Here is a 22,805-nt window from a genome sequence, read left to right as displayed (position 1 = left end):
CGATCTTACTGGGGATGGTCAACAAGGAGGATAGGTCGAGTAGGTAGTACATGAAATGAACAGCCTCGATTACAAAAACAAATTGCCCGAACCAAAAAGGTCCATACTAGCCAAAACATCCAAAGTTTAAGTTAACAGGGAATAGCATCTTAAGAAGCTTTGTTCATCAAGTTTGGGTAATTTAACATTACAGCTATTTGGGCTAGGATAAGACTTTTCTTTATTTGATGTAATACTATTTTAAGAGTTATATACTACTATTTTTTATTTGCTCTATTTTAAGAATTCCTTCTTACTTCTTGCAGGCCATTCTCAGAATAATGACAAATATTTGTTTCAACAAGCAAATTTTTAGGTATAGTAGAGACCTACTTATTGGAGTTGCTAAACTTCTTTCTTGCTTTACATGCAATGGTTCAGTAAATAAACTCCCAGGTAACACGTAAGCTTACGGCAAGCCTTGTCAAAGGCTTGTCTGGAAAGGCCTTTTTATATCAACTTGTGCCAGACTTGTGGCACGCTTGTGAAGAAGGCTTACGGGGAACAGCTTGGGGCCAATTCGTGGAAGGTGTATCACGACAAGCAACGTAGTTGTAATTTTCATCCATCGCAGCGCTAGCGGCGCTAGTCAGTCTACTACACAACAACAAAACAACCGCCATTTTATTTGTGTTTGTTTGGCCGTCTGGCGTCTGCGCTTGTTCTTTCTGGTTTTCGGTTAAGTGTTTATTTTTCCTTAAGTTTTGAGTTTATATTTCGCGTTAAGTTTAAATTTTTAAGTTTATAAAGTTTGTATACAGCCCTAAGTAAATTTATAAGTGCTTTTGGTTAATTAGTAGTTTTCCTCGGTGATAACTTTGAAACCTACTGCGATTTTCAGGTGAGTAGAATAACCTAGATTTAGCAGTAAGTTAATCAGTAATTTTAAATAAGTTAAAGCAGCCAACTTAACTTAAGTTTATAAGTTATTAATATAATGATTTAAGCATCAACCGTTTGATTTAGAGCCTGGGCCTAGTCTAGACATAACTCACAAAAGTCTTACCGGTACCTGCTAAAAGGCCTGCCCTAGGCTATTTGATTTATGATTTATGTACATCAGATGTACATTTATCACATCTTATACCTTCTTAACTTTTTTAAAATCTGTTTTCACTTGATCACTTGAAAAATTGGCAGTCAATTTAGTGTTTGTTAAAAACTTTTCCAGGAAATGTTTTAATAATGATTCATTATTGGTAGCCCAATAAACCTGAGGGCTGATATAAATTTTAGGCCTACTTTATTTTTTTTTTTTAACTGCAGCACATTTTATTCTGTCACAAAGTGTCAAAACACCTAGTAATTTGCTATTGGGAATGTTCATGTTCATTTGTTATGTTAGGGTCCCATAATAACTTAAGCTACTTAGCTAACCTAACTCATGTGTTAATTAGCACCTCGACTGTAGGCTGCTAGCCTTGATAGACTCTACTAAGTCAATCAAAAGGACTAGGCTAAACATAGGCCTACCCTCCCTGGGTACTTACAGTTTCACATAGAGCCGTCTGCAATAAGTTTTTGGACGAGTAAGGATAAAAGTTAACTTAGGCCTAAGTTACTTATTATCAAAATGATGTGTATTCTTTTCTCGCACAATAGACTTTGCCCTCGTGGCAAGCTTAGCACTTTTCGGACGAAATAAGTAAATACAGTGGAACCTTGATAACAAATAACAAGACCCTCGATAACAAGTCACCCTTGATAACAAGTCTAATTTTTAAATCCCCTAGAATTTATTTTACCCCTAATCACATGTTATTACAAACCTCGATAATAAGACAACCTTGATAACAAGTCTTATTTTATAATCCCCTTGAGAGCCTTTTTATCAAGGTTCTCCTGTAATTCTTACTTAGCCTATAATTTTTTTCGGAACATTCCAAAAAATTTTCTAGCATCGAAACGCTTAAATGTCACTTTGCTTTAGATCAAGTTATGTAGGCCTAAAGATTATTGTCTCCCGCGGTCACATAAAAATCCTGAATACCCCCTACAGTAACGGAACATCATTATCGCCTTTCTACATTTGTGGAAAATCTTGACATTAGGTAGGGCTACATATATTATAAAAATAGGCTATGTGCCGGAGCGAGCTTTTGTATATAGTTTGCTTGTTTGTAGATATATTATGTTGATCAAATTTAGCAACTTTATTTAGTCTATTTCACCTTAATATTAACATTTGCTCAAAAAAACATATTTTTGCATTCCCCATAGTAGAAAACCTAAGTACTAGCATAGACAAAAAGAATTAAATATAAAAAGACCGTCAGCTGTGCTGCAGTTACCATAGGTTCTGGCGCACACCGCTGGGAGCGCTATGCAGTTACGGCCTACGCACTACGTAACTACATGGCGCTCCCATCATTGTGTGCCAGAACCTATGGTAACCACTGCACGGCTGACAGTCTATATTTAATTCTTTTTGTCTATGAATTACTAGTTAGATCTAACTTTATTCAAAATATGCTTTATGGAAATCTTTAAGCATAAATCCAGTTTAAGACGAATTGATAGTCTGCAGGTTTGCTGCTTCAGGTGTATTTTTGCTCTGGTACTTTACTCATTTTGTATGTTTAGTGCACCTTTTTCTGATTTATAGATGCTGTCAGGAGAAAACATTGAGAAACATCGGCTGAGAATATGAAGAAGGAACTCAATCAAGAAGTGGCTGCAGCAAGCCACACCCAGATTGATGAAGAGGTATTTTTTCCTATTTCAATTTATGGTACCGTACTTATTTCTTTGTGATAAGAAATTATTATGAGTAAAGGGCGTTTATAAAAAAACTCCTCATTTACTAGCACCCGTCACCATAGCAACATTTTCCGTAAGGCATTGCAGCTCTAGATTTTTTCAAATTTTATGTGCCACAGTGTTGCCAACAAATGCTGACCAAAAATTTACAATTGGTTGGTACAATGAGTTGAACTGTTATTAAGGAATTAACTTCATATTTCCAATCTGTTAAGATATGTATTTGAAAACCCCAAGAGTTCTATTGACACCCTGTATTTAGGTTGCCATTGGAAACTGTACAAAGTTCTTCTGTTAGTTTGGATATTGTACTTAGTAAAAATGCCATTTAGATTATTCTAACTCTATTAAAAACATTAGCCATACCTATAAAACATTAATAGAACCAGTTAAATTCAGGGTTTATTTAACCTTTTTACCTCACATTTGCCTGTCCACATGGGCCTCAGGTTTGTGCATGGAAAGTTTATTTCAGCACTAGTCTAGTCAATTAGATTTGAATTTCAGTTATATATTGAGTTAAGACCCCACTGAGTGTGAAAAAAAACCACATGTAGCCTATATGTAGAGTGGTATGTATGCAACAATTGTTTTTTACCTTTAATGTCTCATTTCTTGCGAAATCGGCATCGTAGACTATCTTGAACGCGCGGCCAAGTCAGTTTACCGAGTAAGATAGAGTAGTGCGGCCGCGCAAAGCTCATTTCGGTGGCAAAATTCCAAGCTGACTATTCTCCATGACTGAGCATTTTGCTTCTTAGGCCCGGTTCACACGAGCAACTTATCTAGCTAACTGTAACTAGGTAAGCCCGAATGGGTAGCGGACCAAAGGATACACCGGTTCACACGAGCGACATGTCAACGGACTAGGTCGTAGGTGTGACGTAAATGAATGTGCATCGATAAACGATGTTTTTAATACATCGATGTTTTCAATACATCAATATTTTCGATACGTTGACATATTTCTGGAAATATTTGATGTTTTTGCGTCAATGGTAAGTGAATTTTTTTTACATTGATGTTTTGGACAATAACGATGTTTTAAACAATTATCGAATCATTTCAAAACTAAATTTGCATTGGAATCACCCAACAAACTATCATTTAAACTATTATAAAGTTTGGTTGAAAAAACATCATTGTTTAGAGTGTATAGGGTCAATATAAAATTATATTATAAACCTATTAATCGGTTACAAATTTATATTTAGTTTATTCCTATATTTGGACTTGTAATACTAATAATAGGTCTATAAAGATAATTGTTCCAAAGAAATGGTTGTTGCTTCATTGATTCAATACAAATATCGATATCAATGTTACTCGGATCCATCACTGGCGACAATTAGAACAAAGGGAAGAATGCGAGCTGCAGCGTGACGACCGATCGCTCGTGTGAACGCTCCCATAGGGGCCATACTGCTAAGCCGCTAGAGCGGGCGACTGGGTTGCTGCCATGAGTGACTTGAAAGCGGGGCCCGACAATAGTTTGGGACACCAAGCTCGAACGCGGCTCGCTAGTCGTTGCCCTACGCTTGTGTGAACGGTTCCATTTAATCCTGTAGTCCTCTACCCAGTCGGGCTTACCTAGTCACAGCCTAGTCAGCTAGATAAGTCGCTTGTGTGAACCGGGCCTAAAATGGTAGTATTCATTAGTCTTAGACCGTCTCTAATATTAACATCACCCATTCCTGTCTCAAATTTCCCAGTCATCTGTTTTATTAGTTAATGATACTAGATCTAGTATAAATTAATGATATTCTATTTTTTTCTATATTTTAATATCATCAGCTGATTGGTTAATTATTTATTGTTTTCTGTTGTGAGTCAGTTGTCCAATTTATTGTTTTGTTTTAGCGTTTGTACTTTTTACAATGTTCAAATATATTTCTAAAACGTTTAAAATTTATTGAATTTTTACTTGAACTCCTTTAAAAAGTCATCATAGGTACTTTTAAAATGTTTTGAAGCTAATCCCTGAAAGCTATAACATCTAATAAAGGTTTAAACCTACAGTACCGGTATGAAATTTTTCAAGTGTCATGGAAAAAGGTATAGTGATATAGACTTTATAAACTGTAAAAAGCCTCTATTTTCTCATTTCAGTCCGACCAAAATTAAATTTATTTGGAAACCTAAGTAAAGATATATTAAATTTGGAACACCATGCCCATAGTTGTTTTGCAAATAATTGGCTCACACACAAAGCAATATTTGAAACATTTATCTCATCATAGGAATAATAAATATTTTCAGATCTAAAGGAAATTATAATCCATAAATTTGGCAAAGTCACATAATTTATTGAGGGAATACATGTATGGCAACTTAAAAAAATACTACAAAACATCAATTTTATTGAGACAACAAAATATTTTTAATTTCTGTTTTTCAGGTCTAACAGACAGCAAGCAACACCCGCTGCTGAAGAGTGTTCTGATGACTGAATACTGTACGAATTGTAATTTAAACCTGTGTAAATATTTTCAGAATATAAAATGTTAAGTGCACTTTTACTTTGTTTGATTTCCATTGTCAAAACTTCTCTGATTAAGATAATTTCTCAATTAGTTTGAAATCAACTGTAGGTATAGGAATAAATTTGTTTCATTTTTTGTCATTACAGCTTAGTAAAGCTATGTAACTAATACAGTACTGTGTTAGGTCTATTAGGCCTATATGGAGTCAATTTAAATTCAACCGAGGAGTTAGCTCTGTTTAGCATTTGCTCTAATAACATTCAAGTTTTTCTATTAGAGGCATTTATATTAAATTTGCTTTGAGTAAAAATTAAACTACTGATTTAGTTCTGAAAGCTGTATTTAGGGCACATTAGACTTCTGATAACAAGTCTGATATTGCCCTACTTTACCTTACAAAGCTATCTTACGGTTAGTTTGTAGGCATTTGACAAAAATAATTTTTAAGTAAAATACCTTTTTGAAACCCATAGCCTACATTTCTTAAAATGATTGTATTCTACCATGAAATGAACAGTTGTCATAAAACATATTTATTTATTGCTCAGTGCTTTATTTTGGCTTTTAGTTAGTAATTAGTTACTTTTATTTTCAATCAGGATCCAACACATTTATCTCTAATTAGCCTACAGTCCCAAGTCTATTTTTAAAACCTATCATTCTCTATCTGGCAAAGTAAAAAGTTTTGTTGGCCAAACAAAATTTAATTTATTTTACATACATTACTATGAAACATAAACATAATGTGCTTCATTTTTATCTGAGCTATATTTTCAATGATTTATTAATTTGTTTTATGGAACAAAATATATCTGTTACAGTTTCTAAGTTCTAATAAAAGGCCTGTGATAAGTTTAAACAGAAGGCCTGTGACAAGTTTGAACAGAAGGTTTGTGTCAAGTTTAAACATAAGGTGTGTGGCTAGTTTAACCAGAAGGCATGTGGCAAGTTTAATCAGAAGGCCTTTGACAAGTTTGTATAGAAGGCCTGTGACAAGTTTAATCAGAAGGCCTGTGGCAAGCTTGTCTGATGGGAACTAGGAGGTTTGCTACAAGCTTGCCCCAAGTGTACAAGCTTGCCGTTATACACTTGTAGCAAGTTTAAAGGTTTGACAAAAAAGGTTTGTGACAAACCTTTCTCAAGCTTTTTTTGTTACCTGGGCTGCAGTTCCTGGAATTTTTGGGAATCCTGTATACAACTTAATTATTAGGGATGAACTGAAGTCTTATAATTGACCTTGGCAAATTTAAACTTCTGACTTGAAGATTGGACTTAGGTAAAACTTCAATTATTACTTCAAGAACAGTCATTACTTTTTTGAAGAAAGGTTTTAATCAGGACAATCATTATTCTTCAATTAGAATGTTATATTTTGTAGAAAAAATTCAAAAAGTAAAAAAAAATGTAGACTTTAATAGGAAACAGAACTCTTACATGTTCCACAGTGGGGGAGTGAGCTGGTCTTGTGCTAAGCTTGGGACTTAGATTTCAAAGGTCAGTCACTATTCACCAATGGATTTTATCAAGGGTGGTCCTAGGGGGAGGATTACGTGCCGGAAGCGACCGTGCCAGAAGCGACCCAGCAAATATCGTGCCAGAAGCGACCCTGGTAGTAGCGTGAGTGCCACTAGCGACCCATTGTTTGATAATGGATTTTACAATGTTTTGTTCAAATCGGTGTTAATGGCTTATAAACAAATCCTATTCTTGTTATAGTAATATGTGGAAGAGCCCAATATTCACCTAAAGAGCTATTTTAGCATCTCTAGTTTCCAGCTGCTAGCATAGGCTCAAGCTATGTGTGGTAACTTAATCAAACAGTTTTTCTTGAATTTTTATAATTTTATAAGAGCCAATATAATCAATTACCTTACCTTTTCTTTATTTTTCAATTTATTATCTAAATATGTAAATATGAGATGGTGGATGTGTGTTTGTTTGTATACTACTTAATCGCACGGGAACCATTCAAAAGATCTAAATAAAACTTCACATGGAGGTAGTTTATCAAATATACCCCCGCCGCAGCAAACCTGCTGTGACTAAACGAATTTCCATTTGTCTGAATTGATTTTCAATTAAATCTATTTAAATAACATTAGTTTTAATGAGTATCTAGGTTTGCTGCTACAAGGAAACTAATAAAGTGTATTTTTTTAGTAAAATATAAAATAGCTTAGTATAAAATAAATAAACATGCCAAGTTTGATCAAAATATATGCATAAACAAGCAAATTACATCATTTTACAATATTCTCCACAAGAATAACATGGAAGTTTTAAATATACAATTTTTTTAATTTTCTCCGTTACCAATAACCGTACAAAGACACTTTGATATACTATATCATTTTTCTTTTTTTTTAGCTATTTAAAAAGATTTAGAGAGAAATTGGGTAATGTTGTGTTTTGAGGGTCAAAAATGAGAAAAACCACTTTTTACCGCATAAAACCAAACTCCCATGGTCCCATCATTCTGGTTCGCGAACTCATTCCAGTCTATCCCGCCTTACACGTTTAAACCAAAATTGGACAAAAATTACTCAAGTTATCGCGTTTGCGGACATATATAGAACGGATATATTAAAATTTGAACGAATTGTGTTTTTTAGCCTCTGGGGACATCGAAATGAAAAAGTAAATCAGTCCCGGGCCTAGGTCTTACCGTGCCACCTACGTTAATAGCTACTTCCCTATAGGAATATCCGCTAAAAATAAAAAAATAATGTTTATTTCAGTATGTAAAATACTATGTTACAATAGGTACTTTGTCAGTACAAATTTTATCGTTATGCCATAGTTATGTAATAATATACTGTCATAGTCATTAAATATGAAATCCCTCTCACATAGGCTACTGCCCGTGCGTGAGAAATTTACTTTATCAGTAAATAAACATTATAAATATAAAAAAATAGATATTTATAAAACATGAGATGAAAGTTAATTGGTAATAATTTGGTTGAAAGAAAAAAAAGAATAACTAAAATAAAAAATAAAGATAGGCTATACAAAATAACTGGAAGACAGTTTAATTATTTGGATAGTTAGTGCAACTTGGACTAATAAAATCCAGACAAAATTAAAAAAAGCAGAAACCATTCGAATCGTCAAACTTTTGATGTTTGCTACTAGCCTGTTTGGAGATAGTGGCTTCGTAGAATTTAATGAAGTAAACGCGTTAACAATTGTTAATATATTATGTTTGGATTAGGATTTGAAATAGATACTTGGACTCTTTCTTCAAAGTCCTGTCAGTTGCAAAGTAAAATTGCAACAGCTTGTTTTCATTTAATTTTTTTTTCTTATTTCATTACGTTTAAAATATCCCCCTTGAATTAGAAGAGACTTCTTAGTAATTTTTAGTGATAGCAGGTCAACAACATCAGGGGTTGTAAGCTGTCACTATGACTAGAAACCTCAAAATATTCTTTATTTAGTTGTGCTAGTATACTCTTTTCCATATAGGGAATAAGCTACTACCGTAGGTCTCATTGAAAGACCTAGACCCGGGACCGATTTCATTTTTCGTGTTGATGCCCCGAGAGAGCAAAAACACCATTCGTAAAAAATATGTAATTGGTAACTTAAGTAATTTGGTTTTAATTTATTTCCATTCTAGCTCCTGAGCTGTTATATTCAATGTGCTAAATAGGTTTACATACCTTATAATCCGACAAACAGCTCAAATAGTAGGCTGTTTACATGTTTCGGCTGTCGGTTTGTATACGCCATTGTCAAAACATTACAGTTGGAAAAGAAATACTTATCATTGTTTACTAATGTCCATAAACTTTCACACACACATACCTACAATAACGAATAAAAAATAAATAGGCCAAAAATAAATGCACCTGGAGTCTACAAACAGTTATAGTTTGCTTATTTTATTTATGGATATGTGTTGGTAAATGTATACTGGTATGAATTATACGGCGGGAGTATTTTGTTATGTATTTAATGTGACAGCAAATCGCATTCATGGTTTTTAATTCGGTTTAGTTTTTGTTAAGAATATAAGTTGAATCGGCGATAGTTCATATCTCGCCTCCCGCTCCAAATTCTTGGGTCGCTAGCGGCACGGTAGAAAATTGGTGGGTCGCTTCCGGCACGGGTCGCTTCTGGCACGGTCGCTTCTGGCACGACACCTAGGGGGAGGCATGACCCCCCCAAATATTTTATAACCCCACTCCTTTGCTGGGGGGGGGGGTGGTATTCCATATCTCCCAGGCCCCTGGTGACCCCCCCCCCAGAATATAGGTCTAGACTGCCCTTGGATTTTATATATGTGTTAATGCCTCAGCCCTCTATGTCTAGCCTGAAGTAATGCTACAGTTCCAGAAGAAACATCTTTTACTGTAGACGAGAATGAGAATATAAATCAAAGCGGATATTCAATAATATTTATTTATTATTAAGAATTGACCTGAATCTGGACACAAAATAATACAAGTTCCAAGTAACTTAATTCTAATCCTGGGTATTCCTATTGCATTACATTGCAATCTACAAAAAAATGCACAGTAATCATTTAACAAATCACAGGCCTCGAGCATTTAGGAAACATAGCATTACATATGTATGATCACACACAACATAAACTGAACAGAACTAACCTTAAAATCGTCTTCAAACAACAACACAATCCAAGATGGTGATATATTATATGAAAAAAGGAGTATACTAATCAATAGTAGGGCCCGTAGAGAGATGTCTACTTTACCTACATTCATACTTTCTCAGGCCCATTTGTAATACTACCCAAACAAACTTCCCTAGATGGAATGTTAGGTGTTGATGATCACGAAGCTTTTCACACCCAATTAGTAAACGGTAAACACAACTGATACCTCAATAGTAATTATGCTGGAGGATGTGTTATTACAGGAGATACCATCGTCCCTCTGATCCCGACTGACCATCCTACCCTTGTAGGTGCTCAGCCCCCAATTAGGGTAGTGCGCTTTAAACAGCCTAGATAAGATAAACAATCCAACAACAACCCTTCTCTTCAGCGGCAGGATCAAACGGAATCAACACCAAAGAAATAAAAATTAGGCACACAATAGGAAATACAATTAGTAGTTTTAAATTATATAAATTTCTTAAACGGGGGAAACGACTCTTATAGATTGTGTTATTGTTGATTTTTGATGCTGTAAAGCAAACATTTTGATTATGAGCACATATTTTATTTTTGACCTCTAATTTGAAATTAAAACTTTGTTTTGGATTCAGTTTCACACGAGAGCTAAAATCTTTAAAAATGCAATGAGTTCAATGAAGTAGATGTTCATTTGTACAGTGGTTTGGGATTTGTTTATGCTATGTAACAAAAATAGCAAGTTGTAACTAGTATATTGTTAACCATAGTTATATTGTTGTTCTACAATAGTACTAATAGTAGGGCTAAATTAGAAGTAAAACTAATATAAGTATGAGGTCATTGTTCTTCTAACTATTGTGGTCATGGCAACAAAAACGATTGTTAAACTGTCGGGTATTACATCAATGAATGAGTTTTACAATCTACTAAGAAATACACCATGCGTCTTCGTTTTGAAAAATCATACTCTGTAGTATGTAGCATTCGATTTGTAGAAGATCAACCCCTTCATACGGTATTAAAGAAGCGTACATATAGTAACAAAATATTTGTCCACTTGGCTAAAAATATTCTAGTAAAAGATTATGATAAGCAAATACCACGGGAATAATACTCGTATATTAGGGCCTAATACATGATTTACTAATCCTTTTTTTATAACATTTAACGAGCGTACATCAAAACAACGTAAAAACACATGACACCAAAACGGCGAATATCCACTGGACATTTGTATTTGCTAAATTCGTTTGTATACCTGTTGTTCTCAAACCAAACTGTCTTTAAGATAATAAATAACAAACCAAACATACTTTTAAACAACCAGATCTCGTTTTTGAAAGTAAAGCTCCTTTTTTTGTAAAACCTTTTGTACCAACAAGATCTGTCCCTGAAACAACTGTACTTTCTATTGTTACCTCCCTTCCACAAGAACATACACAAAACAAATAAATATCCTATCTGCAAACTCTCCGTACTTTCTCCAACCCCTAAATCGCTACTGTGGGAAGACACATCTTGTTATGTGGGCGGCGACGGCGCGAGGAACAATGTTTTTATGTGGACAAATCACCCAAGCTGGGTGGGCCTCTCACGCGATCACTGTTTGCCCAAAAGAACTGCAATAACTTAAATTCAATCAACCGACGGAAACGGCCAAAGGACAAACAAGCCTAGCAGTAAATAACCCATCCTTGTCACCACCACTCATTACCCCAACTTATGTTTCCTCTTAGAGGTAGGTTAGTAAACGTGAGCTAAACCAAGTGGTGAAAAACCCCCTTGAAGATATCATAGTTTTTCAATTTTTTGATGGGAAGTGTAGTACAGTGGAGTTTGCTAACAAGACCCTCAATAACAAACCACCCTTGATAACAAGTGTCATTTTCAAATTATCTTGAGCTTATTGAGCCCTAATCACATGTTATTGCAAACCTCGATAAGAAGTTAATCTTAATAACAAGTACTATTCAATAATCCTCATGAGAGTCTTGTTATCGAGGTTCCAGTGTATTTTAAACAAAACAACAGCCATGAGTGACCAAATCTTTTGTTCTTTGACTGTACAAAGATGTCAGAGAAAACTTTAAAACGTGTGTGTTTAACAATGTTCAAATCCTGGAAAGATCGAGTATTTTTTAAATCGTTTCAAAAGTATTACTACTTAAACGTAAGGCTGTGTAAAAAAATGCATATCGATTTTATAAGCGAATGTTTATTTGTACAGTGATTTACATTTATGATACAAACTATGTAACAAAAGTATAATGTACAACAAAAAGAACTGTAGCCTATACGATTTATTTCCTGGCAAATAAATCACTAGACTTATCAATATGTTCATTTTTATAGAATGGGTTAACAAAATTAGAACCCATGACTATGGAGATCTTCCCCGAAGTGATGTTCATGTTCCTCCTGGTGACCTTCAAAATTATGTTCTCCGAAGTGATGTTCCTCGTGTTCATGATGCTCGTGGACATGGACCGGGATGTGAACCGGAACCTTGACTGGATACGGCACCTCCTTCTCCACCGGGTAGGGAACCTTCTTCTCTACGTAGACGGGGTAAGGCTTCTCCACAGGGTAGGGGACTGGCTTCTCAACTGGCACCTTGACGGGATAAGGAACTTTCTTCTCGACGGGGTAAGGCACGTGTTTGACAACAGGAACGTGATAGGGGACAGGCCGGGGGACATGCACCTTGACCGGGTAAGGGATGTGTTTCTCTACAGGGTATGGCACCTTCTTCTCTACGTAGACGGGGTAAGGCTTCTCCACAGGGTAGGGGACTGGCTTCTCAACTGGCACCTTGACGGGATAAGGAATCTTCTTCTCGACTGGGTAAGGCTTAGGGATGTACTCCTTGACCGGGTAAGGCACTTTTTTCTCCACAGTCACAGGGTAAGGTTTCTCCACAGGGTAGGGGACCGGCCTCTCGACGTGCACCTTGACAGGGTAAGGTACCTTCTTCTCCACGTGGACCGGGTACGGCACCTTCACCTCCTTCTCTATCGTGATGGTCTTCACCTCGTGGTGGTGATGGTCGCTGAAGTCATGGCCCCCGAAGTCATGGCCCCCAAAGTCATGTCCCCCAAAACCATGACCTCCAAAATCATGACCACCCAAGTCTCCAACACTGAACTCGTGTCCACCGAAGTCTTCTATTCCTCTCTTGTCATGTTTCTTCTCTTCTTTCTTGTCTTCGACCTTCTTCTCCTCCGCGAAGACAGCAGTCACCAACAACAAGACTAGAAGACGCTTCATCTCCGCTGATGTCTACAGACGAGTGTGTCTGGTACCTGGAGTCTGGTGGGTTTTATACATCTTCAGTCACATAACTCCGTATGTTGGTCAATGCAATGCAGGCGCTTCCTGATCCCATACCGGTGTAATCCATCGCCACGCCTCGTTGCTTTGAATGATAGTCGCGTTACATATACTAGTTTGTGGGTTAATCTCCTTAAAAAAATCTCTTTGATTCGTCTCTTTGATAAATGAACGATTTGCAAATAAAACATCGATTTCAAAAACCGTTTCAAAGTGTGTATTTTATTCACCTACAGCAAGAATACACTCTTTGGAACGATCTTTACCATCCTTTAGTGGAAGAATAGACATTACAACTTAAAGGGAGCCATTTTCAAAGAAGGAGCGGCTTTATCGGTAGTACGGACTGTTGATGGCCGTCGTCGCCACGGGTCCTGTCATCAGTTGACCACCACCTGGGGTCTTGGGTCCTCATCACCCGCGGGGACGTTTTATGGTGTAGTTTAGGAACTAGAATAGGGAAGTTTATGATAAATATTGTTAGTTAAGTGGGTTTAATTGCTTTACAACATAATTTCAATTTAATTTTTGTTGTTTGTTGTTGTTTCGGATCGGTGTGACAATCAACAAAAGGTTAAATTACCTGTGTCCGATCCTGTTGGTGGGTCGATCTTGTTGTATCCTTTACAGGAGAAGCATTTTGGCGAAATTATATTGCTATCATCAGTACTAATAGACAGTAACTGTTTTGGTTCGACGACCAATTCTTCGTAAGAGGATGTCAATCACCAACACCCACGAAGGGGGCCTAAGATTTTTAACAATATTATTATCTTCCCCATATTCCTAAGGCTATATATTTATTGCTATTATTACTGAACTAAAGAGAATTTTAGACTTTATGACTCAGCGAATTTCAATCATCAGAGCACCAAACACACATTGGGACTTAAACATGTCAGGACTTGTTTGTTATTCCCTACAAACAACCCCCTATAAAATACTTTGGAATTGCCAAGTTATCGTTGGTTTTTAACACAGAAAAAAAATGCCGGACAATTTAATATCCTGTCCCCCGTGACTAGTGACCGGATAGAAAAAAATAAAAAAAATATTTCTTACTAAACATTTTACAACAAAAAACACTTTTTTACCCTCCCTGCTGCAGCAAACCTAAGTACTCGTTAAAAACTAATTCTATTTAAATAGGGAATAAATGTGATATTTTTAAGGAGGCATTTTAGTGTAAATAAAATTAGGCAAATGGAAATTCGCTTAGTCTGCAGGGTTGCTGCGGCGGGGGTATTTATAATAGTTTTAATGTATATAATGTATATACCATATAATGTATATAATGTATATACCATGTTAACGTCTGCTTGATAATGCTTTTAAATTTGGAAAACCTTTTGTTAAACTTAAGATCTACAGAAAAAAACTTAATAGTATGCAAACTGTGCTGTGGTCAGAACGAATCAAAGCAGTTCAATGTAACAAATACCTATTAATTAAGAGAAATCTGTCACAAAGTATTTGGAGTAATAAACCAACCTTGTCTTCAGCAATAGTTTTGATACTCACACAGCAGACGGCTCGCAAACGGTAAAAAACCTTTTTCGCCGGGAGGGTTCAAGCAATTCTACAAGATTGCACCCCTTCTAATCCGCCATTTCGCGACACGCTTTAATGATTTTCGGCGACAATCTTCTCCGTGTGTGGCGGAGCTCAAATAGATTTGTCCGATTATAAAAGCAAAAGTAAAAACCCGGTTTCCCACAACTGCAGGCTATTGTGCGAGAACCGCGCCGCCTGATTGATTGAGATGATATCGATCATTTGATCAAATCTCGCTACGCTTTGATTCGATGGGCGGATCATTAGAAAAACAGATCGATCCAGATCTATAGACCCAAAATGGTTTTTAATTGGATTAATATTGTTAATAGCCCAAGAGTTGAGGTTTAGAAATATGAAATGGGAATTCGTCACAGTGTTATAAATCTAAATGCATCAGGTGGATTGGAGTTTGTATTTTAAACGTGGGCGTCTTGAAATCTATTCATAGTAAGCTGACACATTGTTTAGGTAGTTCGTGTTCAACGTGATCAGTTGGCAAATGCATTGATGAAAACTGGAAAATGTGTTTTAGGAGTACTGCACAATTTTATTATTACCAAATCTGAAAGTCGCTGGTTCGATTCCAAGCCAATTCTGGAACTAGAAGTCATTTGTCATTGGGCTACCAATGTATGATGCTCTGTAACCAATGGTCGACTTTATACTAAGAAGACCAGGGTTTGGACCGTTCCCTAGGAAAACCAGTAAAATTGCCAATGTGTAACTAAAGCACATATGAAAATGATATGTATAGCTGTTGTTTTAATCTTAAGTATGTTTGGTTCAACTATTACTACTGTGGGTTCGAAATAGTTATTTGTGCAACTAGTGAGAAAAGTGAGCAATTGACTCACTCGAGAGAAATCCTTACTCACGGAGGAATGGTTTCTCGAGTGAGGCAATTGTACTTTGAACTCGAGTTGCACATTATACCTTTCCTACAGTTACCATAAAACAAATAAATTGGTGAAGAAACATAACCTATTTTTACACAGAAGTGAACTTTTAATATAACATGTAATGTGAAGTGACAAATACAACAGTACAACAGCTGACCAGCTGATTTACAGCCAGTGCTGCCAACGTATTTCGCGCGCATACGACGTTGCCTGCATGTTACGCGCTCACTATTTCGTGCCTTCACGTTGCAAATCTGGAGTGAGACAAAGTAATTAGAGTGAGACAATGTTAACAGTAACATTGTCTCACTGATGAGTGAATTGGCCACTTTGCTTTCTCAAATCAGTGAGAGAACATGTACATTGTTAGGTAACTGTAGGAAAATAAATTTTTTACAAGTTTAGAGAACATTTAGAACCACGTGTTTGGTGAAGCACCAAGCGCCTGTGGGGGCTCAGGCCTCTTCAGGTGATAAGTGACGGGCATCTCTTGAGATTTTGGAATCACTTCCGCTGATCGAAATGAGCCAATCAAAGCTGCGAACAATTCCCGGACCTCCCCAGTTCGACTTTTGACCAATTTAAAAACAATTATTGGACAAAACTGTGAAAATTTGAGGCATTTACTTGGACCACCTCACGATCTTGAGTTTTGGCTATTTGGGTCTCCTAATGTCAAAAGAATGAAAGCCAACCCAGGACGTAATATTGGGCGTAAATGGTAGAAACTGAAGATGTTTATCTGATATGTCATGTGCATACGTAATACTTACACTTGCTTATCTCAACAGGTATACATTGAAACCACTGCAGTAGATAAATCCAGAATACAAATTGTACACCTATGATCTTAACAACATATTTAAAGACAATGGAGTAATAGCTATTTACCTTACAAGTGTAGTAAGAGCGTTTTTACATCACGCAGGTGAATGTTGTGCAACGAGCGGAAGCGAGTTGCATAATTTACCTAAGTGATGTAAACACGCTCTTGCGTAACGTGTAACGTACAAGATTTTACCTGACCCGACAACATACAGGTTACGTGCAATATTTTTCATTATCCATTTCACTCATATTCTAACAGTAACGTTCTTTTACAAACAAAAGCTAGGTTAGGAAAATTCTTTAAAGCATAACAATAAATTCAAGCGCACAGCTGATTTCTAGCGTTAAACGTCGTTGGCTCCAAAGAGGTATATTTGTTGAGTTTAGCACTCAATGTTATTTAAATGGGTTTCATTACATCACCGAGGGAGTTTTTTGATACTTTACTTCACTCGAGAAGTAAAGAGGTTGTATACATCACGCTTGGGATAGGGAAGTTTAACATGGCGGGTTAGGTAAAATAATAAAATCGAGTTTATTTAGTCAGCTCACATCTGATCAGTGTGACAGAGTGATGGAGGTAGATTACACAATTACATGTGCCCAACAATACAACAATACAAATTAATAAATGTAAACATTCACTAAAAAAAAAAAGTGCTGTTACCTTCCTCATATTTGTCGTTTTGTGTAACAGTTTCATTCTTTTCTCCTCTTATTTTGTTTTATTTTATTAACTCTTTCTTTTGTGCATGTCTAATCTATTAACCCCTTTAATTTGAGTGTGGATTGTGTATGTGTAAAAATTTGAATTCTGAAAACTGTTATTTTGAAAAAAAAAACTATCTCTCATCAGAAGGAACATGGCCATACTCATACATACTCTACTAGATCTTCCTTGAAGCTCCAATCCAAGAACTGCATATTTGGTAATATAATTAACTCAATTGGTGTTAAAGACAAAAATTCCATAACATTTTTGTAACCAAAATTAATCTCAATATCCCCCTCATACAGTCTACTTTATTTTAAAAAAAACCTTCTTAGGCTTACGCAACACGAGTTTTAGTTGGCTATTAAATTTAACCCGCTTACCATAGTTTCTTGTACTATGAAGTAATTTATGTAACACTTTCAATCGCGTGAAATTGTTTATCTTGAATCTAAGGATTAATGTGAATCATTTCTGGAAGACGAGTTTAACTAAATAATTGACACAGAGGTAGAAAAAAAACATCTTTACTCGTGCGACGAACACTATTTTCACACTGCGCCATTCTTAAGAAAATTTGACTTACAAAACAACACTTTCATCCATAGTTTACGGTAAACTGCTACCAGCTAAACTGGCGCTCTTCAGATGCTCTAGTGATGAACTATACTATTATCAATCTAGACAATTTTCTTCAGAAATCCAAACATATTACACCTATTCTAGATGGTTTTTTTTACCTTTAATAACAACAACTAGGTACTTCAAAATGCGGTTCAACTTATGTATTGAAAACAGCTTTAAGCTGCAGTATGACGAAAAAAATTATAAAAAAAATCATACCAACTTAGATCAGATCATGAATAAAGCTTGGCTTATAAAGAAGCCGCCAACGATAAAAAATACAAAAACCAATATATGTTGAGTGTTATTGGTTGCATTCATTCAAACGCATGAGAAAAGGCTTATGGGCGGACAAGCAGTGCAAGTTTGATAAATTCCCTTACAGATCAAACTATCGATTACCACAGATGAGTTGAGTTTTTATTAACTTTGGGAGAAATTGAATTTTGCAAGTCAGTAAAGGAACACCCTTTATGCAGGATGGAAGTTTTAATAACAGGGTGTGGTAGGCTCCGATTTGTCAGTACGGGCTTGTACCATCCCTTGCGTCTGAAGATGCCGCCCTTATAATTACTGAACAGATCAACGCTAATTCAGTAGCCACCTTGACCAAAGTTATTGATAAGTTTCACGGTTTGATGGTTGATTGGTGTAAGGATAGAGCTGAGATGTAAGCTCTCAGTAAGTGTAGCTATAGTCTGTATGGTGGAACATGTCTCCTGACCCTCCGTCTACCTGCGGACTGGTTAGTGGAGGTCCAGGTCAGTCCCAGGTAGACGGAGGGCCAAGAGACAAGTCCCATCATACGGACTATAGCTGTATTTGTGTCACTGGTGGGAAAATAATTAAATTTGAATACTAAGTGTGGATATCAATATGGGAAAGCTGTAACCATTTTTATTATAACAGAACATAATGGAAAGATCTTTGTGTAAGGGAGTCTACTACTGTTAAAATGCCGTTTTCTCCTTTGATTCTGTAACAATTATAGTTGATATAGTTTACAAATAGTTTGTCTTTTCAGTTTAACTTGTTAAGACGTTGAAGAAAGCTGAAACTCCGTAATCGACACCAGTGCTTTTTGAGGCTCAACTCAACCCCGTCAATTTGTATTCTAAAATTGGCTACAGCTTTAACTTTGGAATGCAAGGTATACTTATATAAATATTCGAAGGTAATTACGCAATGGCAAGTACCAAACTTTATACTCTGTATGATGAAACCTGTCTCCTGACTTTATTCATGGACTGGTTAATAGTTTAAGGCCCGGACCAGCCATAGGCAGACGTAGGGTCAGGAGACAGCTTCCTGCATACAGACTATAGTAAAATCCAAGATTATCAGCAAAGCTGGGTCTTTTCAGTATCAGCAAGCTAATGTAGAACACAAAAAAATACTCTTCAAAACGTTTGAGGCACTTTCGGCATTAGCTGTAAAATAGGCTTTGTATATCAATGACATCAATAGTACTTTAATAGTGGGAGTGTTAGGGTGTTGTGATAGAGGGGATGTTGTACGGGGTTGAAACAATGCACAAGAATACTTACAACCGACCACATTGTTGTGACCTAGTGGCATTGTTGACAAAGGATCAGCTGTCTCGCCAAGAGCTCAACAATAATGTTTACATTGTTGTATCGAGTGGAGTTTCAAAGCTGATACAGTTTGGGTAAAGTACTTACCCAATTACCTTTCAATGTTTGAGATCTAAGAATCTGGGAAACTGAATTACAATACGTTATTATGTGGTGAAAGTATTGTTTTACGATTCGTGTTCAACGGTAGCATAAACTCTTTGAAACATGGCAAATATCGCAGTAAGAAACAATATCAAGTATATGGTCAAAACATTTATTTGCTAATCACCATAATTATTTATCTATATAAGAAATTTAAAGGATGGTTGTGAAACATGTTTAAAATGCATTATTACGTCAATCCTTTGATCATTGGATGTTCTTAATAATTTAATCTTCGGTATTGAAATTGAAAAGTACCAAATAATAGTTTTTGTTTTAAAATCAAGACAAATACCGGTATGCGTAAAATTGTTAAAAGATAAAGCCCAATTTATTAATTATTTAAGCCCTTTTCAACTAGAGTACTTCCTTATATGAGGTGACGTCTACATAAATAATGTTGTATGAAAAAGAAGAATGTTTTTTTCTTGAGAAAAAAATGTATCAGCCAATTTAACATTTGATCGAGTCAAATTGATATTTCGAGGAAGATATTTTTAATGTTGTCATTTTTCTGTTTATCAGCTATATTATAAAAAACCCATCTAATCTTGTCATTCTAACTGATTTATCGTCACTACTTTAGAAGGCACCCTGAAGAACTTTCTATACCTCGATAAATCTCCAGGATTAACAATCCTAAATAGTTTTATCAAGTCTCAATATCCAAGACTACTGCAACTGATTTATTGCCACTACTTCAGAAGCCACCCTCCTTTGAAGGACTTTCCCTCGATGGATCTTCAGAATCGACAATCGAATCAGAAAATAATTTCATGTCTCAATAAAAAGTACATTGAAGGCGCCACGGCATTTGTCAGGTGGCACAATACAGGTGCGCAACGTCATTGTGCGATATGTTACAATCATTAGCAGCTTTTCGTGTGATTGTTGAGATTGTCAGACAATCAGTGGTGTGTCACAACCACCCCTAGCCACGATTGTCCTCCGTGAATAAGTTTCCGGCCGAGGGGACAACCCTTGATTTATGCCTTGTATTGACACCCATCGGGATGAGGACCTTCAACAGTCTGGGGGTGATCAGGTGTAAAACAGTAAGATTTCGGAGGGGAGTACATTTTGATTTATGTGAAGAGGCTACAAAATGTTAAAAATATTAAGATCCAGATAAATTTCTTAACGGATTAATATAACATTATATGGAATTTAAAACCACTATAGAACGTAATTGAAAGGTCACATTATTTCAGCAAAATATTTTTTTTTGTGAGAAGTGGATTAAAGATTAATAACAACAATTCATATTAACCCTCACCATGAATTTAATTGACTCCCTTAATAAACGTTATTACTCGAGCATTTTCCTAACCATGTCACCACCTAACTGCTCACCACTATCTTGTAAAAATTATATAGGCAAGTAAACAGAACCCCGAACAGTTTTAGGGCGTTATGATAGCTAAGCTCAAGGAAATTAGACTTGAGCTTTTCTGTCTGGCTCTAATTGTTTATTTATAAGCACACAATTAAAATACAGTTAGAAAGACGGGATTGTAGAGAACAGACCTCAGACTGGGAGTGAATTTCGCAGTGCAAATTTCCTGTAAAATCACAATACAGGATTACAATAAAATCATTAACCTGCAGCACCACTTTCAGGTTGCATCGAAATAAGAAAACACAATTAAAATCAACTACAAGACATTGAAATAAACTTAAAAGTTAACTACTGTATTTTGTTCATGGAGATTTCTGGAATTATCTTCAAACGTAGGCAAGTATCCACTACTTTCTATTAGAAGGACTTCCGTTAATGACTTCCACTCCAGAAAGATGTAGACTTATAGACTCCTATCAACTACAAATGGATTTTCTGCAAAGAGAGTAAAGTAAAGAGGTTCGATTCCCCTAAACACAAGACCAGCAACGTTGTTTGACAAGTGTACTCAACTCCTACAAAAACACGTGACCATACCTGCAAATGAAGACTCGTCCAGAACTAGGAAATGATCATGTCTCGTGCTACCCACAAGACTGTTGAAGGGTTTGACAAATGAGCTCAGCCAGACATCAGCTGACTGACTGTTGTGACGTCGGGCTAATGGGATTAGTCTGTGACGAGCTCCCGCCAGAATAAATACACCCTCTGACAAGAGGAATTCTCTGGAAATGAAAACAAGGAAGGAATGCGTTTGAGGGATGAAGGATGAATAACGGTGTCATTGTAGGGGATGATGGCAACCCCGTCGTCGTAACAGTTCACTGCAGGGATCTGATCAAATTGAGGGCGATGTGGAATAATACACAGATTAAAATACAGGACCGTCAGTCAATCTTATGACGGATGAATGTAGAACTTTTTTCGTTTCTGTTACGGCGTTTTTGCTGCTATATTAGTTTTTCATGTTCTTGCGGAAGTTGACGCAATCCGTAGTTTTATCATCATCAGACTTATATAGTACTTAGGTGACTCAAGGGGTACACTTTAGGAAATGGTGGAGCCTTGATCAAAAGTTCGAAAATGTCAGAGATTAAACAGTTCCACAATGCAAAAGAGATGGGTCAACCCTCATACCAAGAAATTGCCCCAGAGTTATCAAACGTTTCGTGGGATGTGACAGAGATTCACTAGACTAGAAACTAGGAACCCTTGTGAAGGCTGTATTTGCATAGGTATATTCCTCTTTTCATAAAAGTTGTTTGAAAAATTCACCTAAGGTTGTTGAAGATTTTATCATGAGCTCACGTGGTTTTTATGTACGGAACTTGGGTGACACAAGTGGTTTAGAAAAAGGGTGAAACTGTCATGAATGGCACAGTTTCATGGTGCAAACGAAACTATCACTGGGTTTGGCCCTTTGTCACATTAGTGACCACTCCGGAAACATCATCAAAAGAGATGTTTTATAGAAAATGACACAGTTCCACAAGACTAGGAACTAGGCCACCATGGACCACTTGTGAAGACTATAGTTTGTTCTTACGTATATTCAACATTTTACGCCTTAGCAAACGTAATTGAGAGTCTTGACGGGTCTCTCATAAGTGCTGTTTTCACGTTACACCTAGGTGACACAAGTGGTACAAAGAGAGTGTTATCTAAAACCTGTGAGATGACCAGTGTAAGAGCTTGTCCCCGAGTCCCAATGTGATCAAGGGTGTAAATTGAGATCTTTAGTCAACAGACACGCCAGAGGAAAAACTGGATTAACTTTTTGTTTTTTCGTGAAGTATCGTCTTACTAATTTCAGGAGGGGGAATTCGTCT

The 22,805-nt window shown here is 36.3% G+C and overlaps 1 protein-coding gene and 1 long non-coding RNA gene across 2 annotated transcripts; one reads left to right on the top strand and one right to left on the bottom strand.

Moving 5' to 3' along the window:
* The first annotated feature begins 697 nt into the window (after nt 1-697).
* Nucleotides 698-5,312, top strand: LOC128987218 (uncharacterized). The gene is made up of 3 exons (XR_008490208.1): nt 698-880; nt 2,645-2,745; nt 5,198-5,312. It is a non-coding gene; the product is annotated as an uncharacterized LOC128987218 (long non-coding RNA).
* A 6,923-nt stretch (nt 5,313-12,235) lies between these two features.
* On the bottom strand, nt 12,236-13,160 carry LOC128985592 (uncharacterized). Its single transcript, XM_054405213.1, has one exon. It carries the CDS (start codon nt 13,153-13,155, stop codon nt 12,256-12,258), a length of 900 nt encoding a protein of 299 aa, XP_054261188.1. The 5' UTR covers nt 13,156-13,160; the 3' UTR covers nt 12,236-12,255.
* Nucleotides 13,161-22,805: the final 9,645 nt, after the last annotated feature.

Source organism: Macrosteles quadrilineatus, unplaced genomic scaffold (assembly GCF_028750875.1).
Source record: "Macrosteles quadrilineatus isolate MER2022 unplaced genomic scaffold, UCM_ALF_1.0 Scaffold_2__2_contigs__length_208266976, whole genome shotgun sequence".
Classification (NCBI taxonomy): domain Eukaryota; kingdom Metazoa; phylum Arthropoda; class Insecta; order Hemiptera; family Cicadellidae; genus Macrosteles; species Macrosteles quadrilineatus.
The sequence above is the reverse complement of the archived record's forward strand: the minus strand, read 5'-3'. Positions and strand labels throughout refer to the sequence as shown.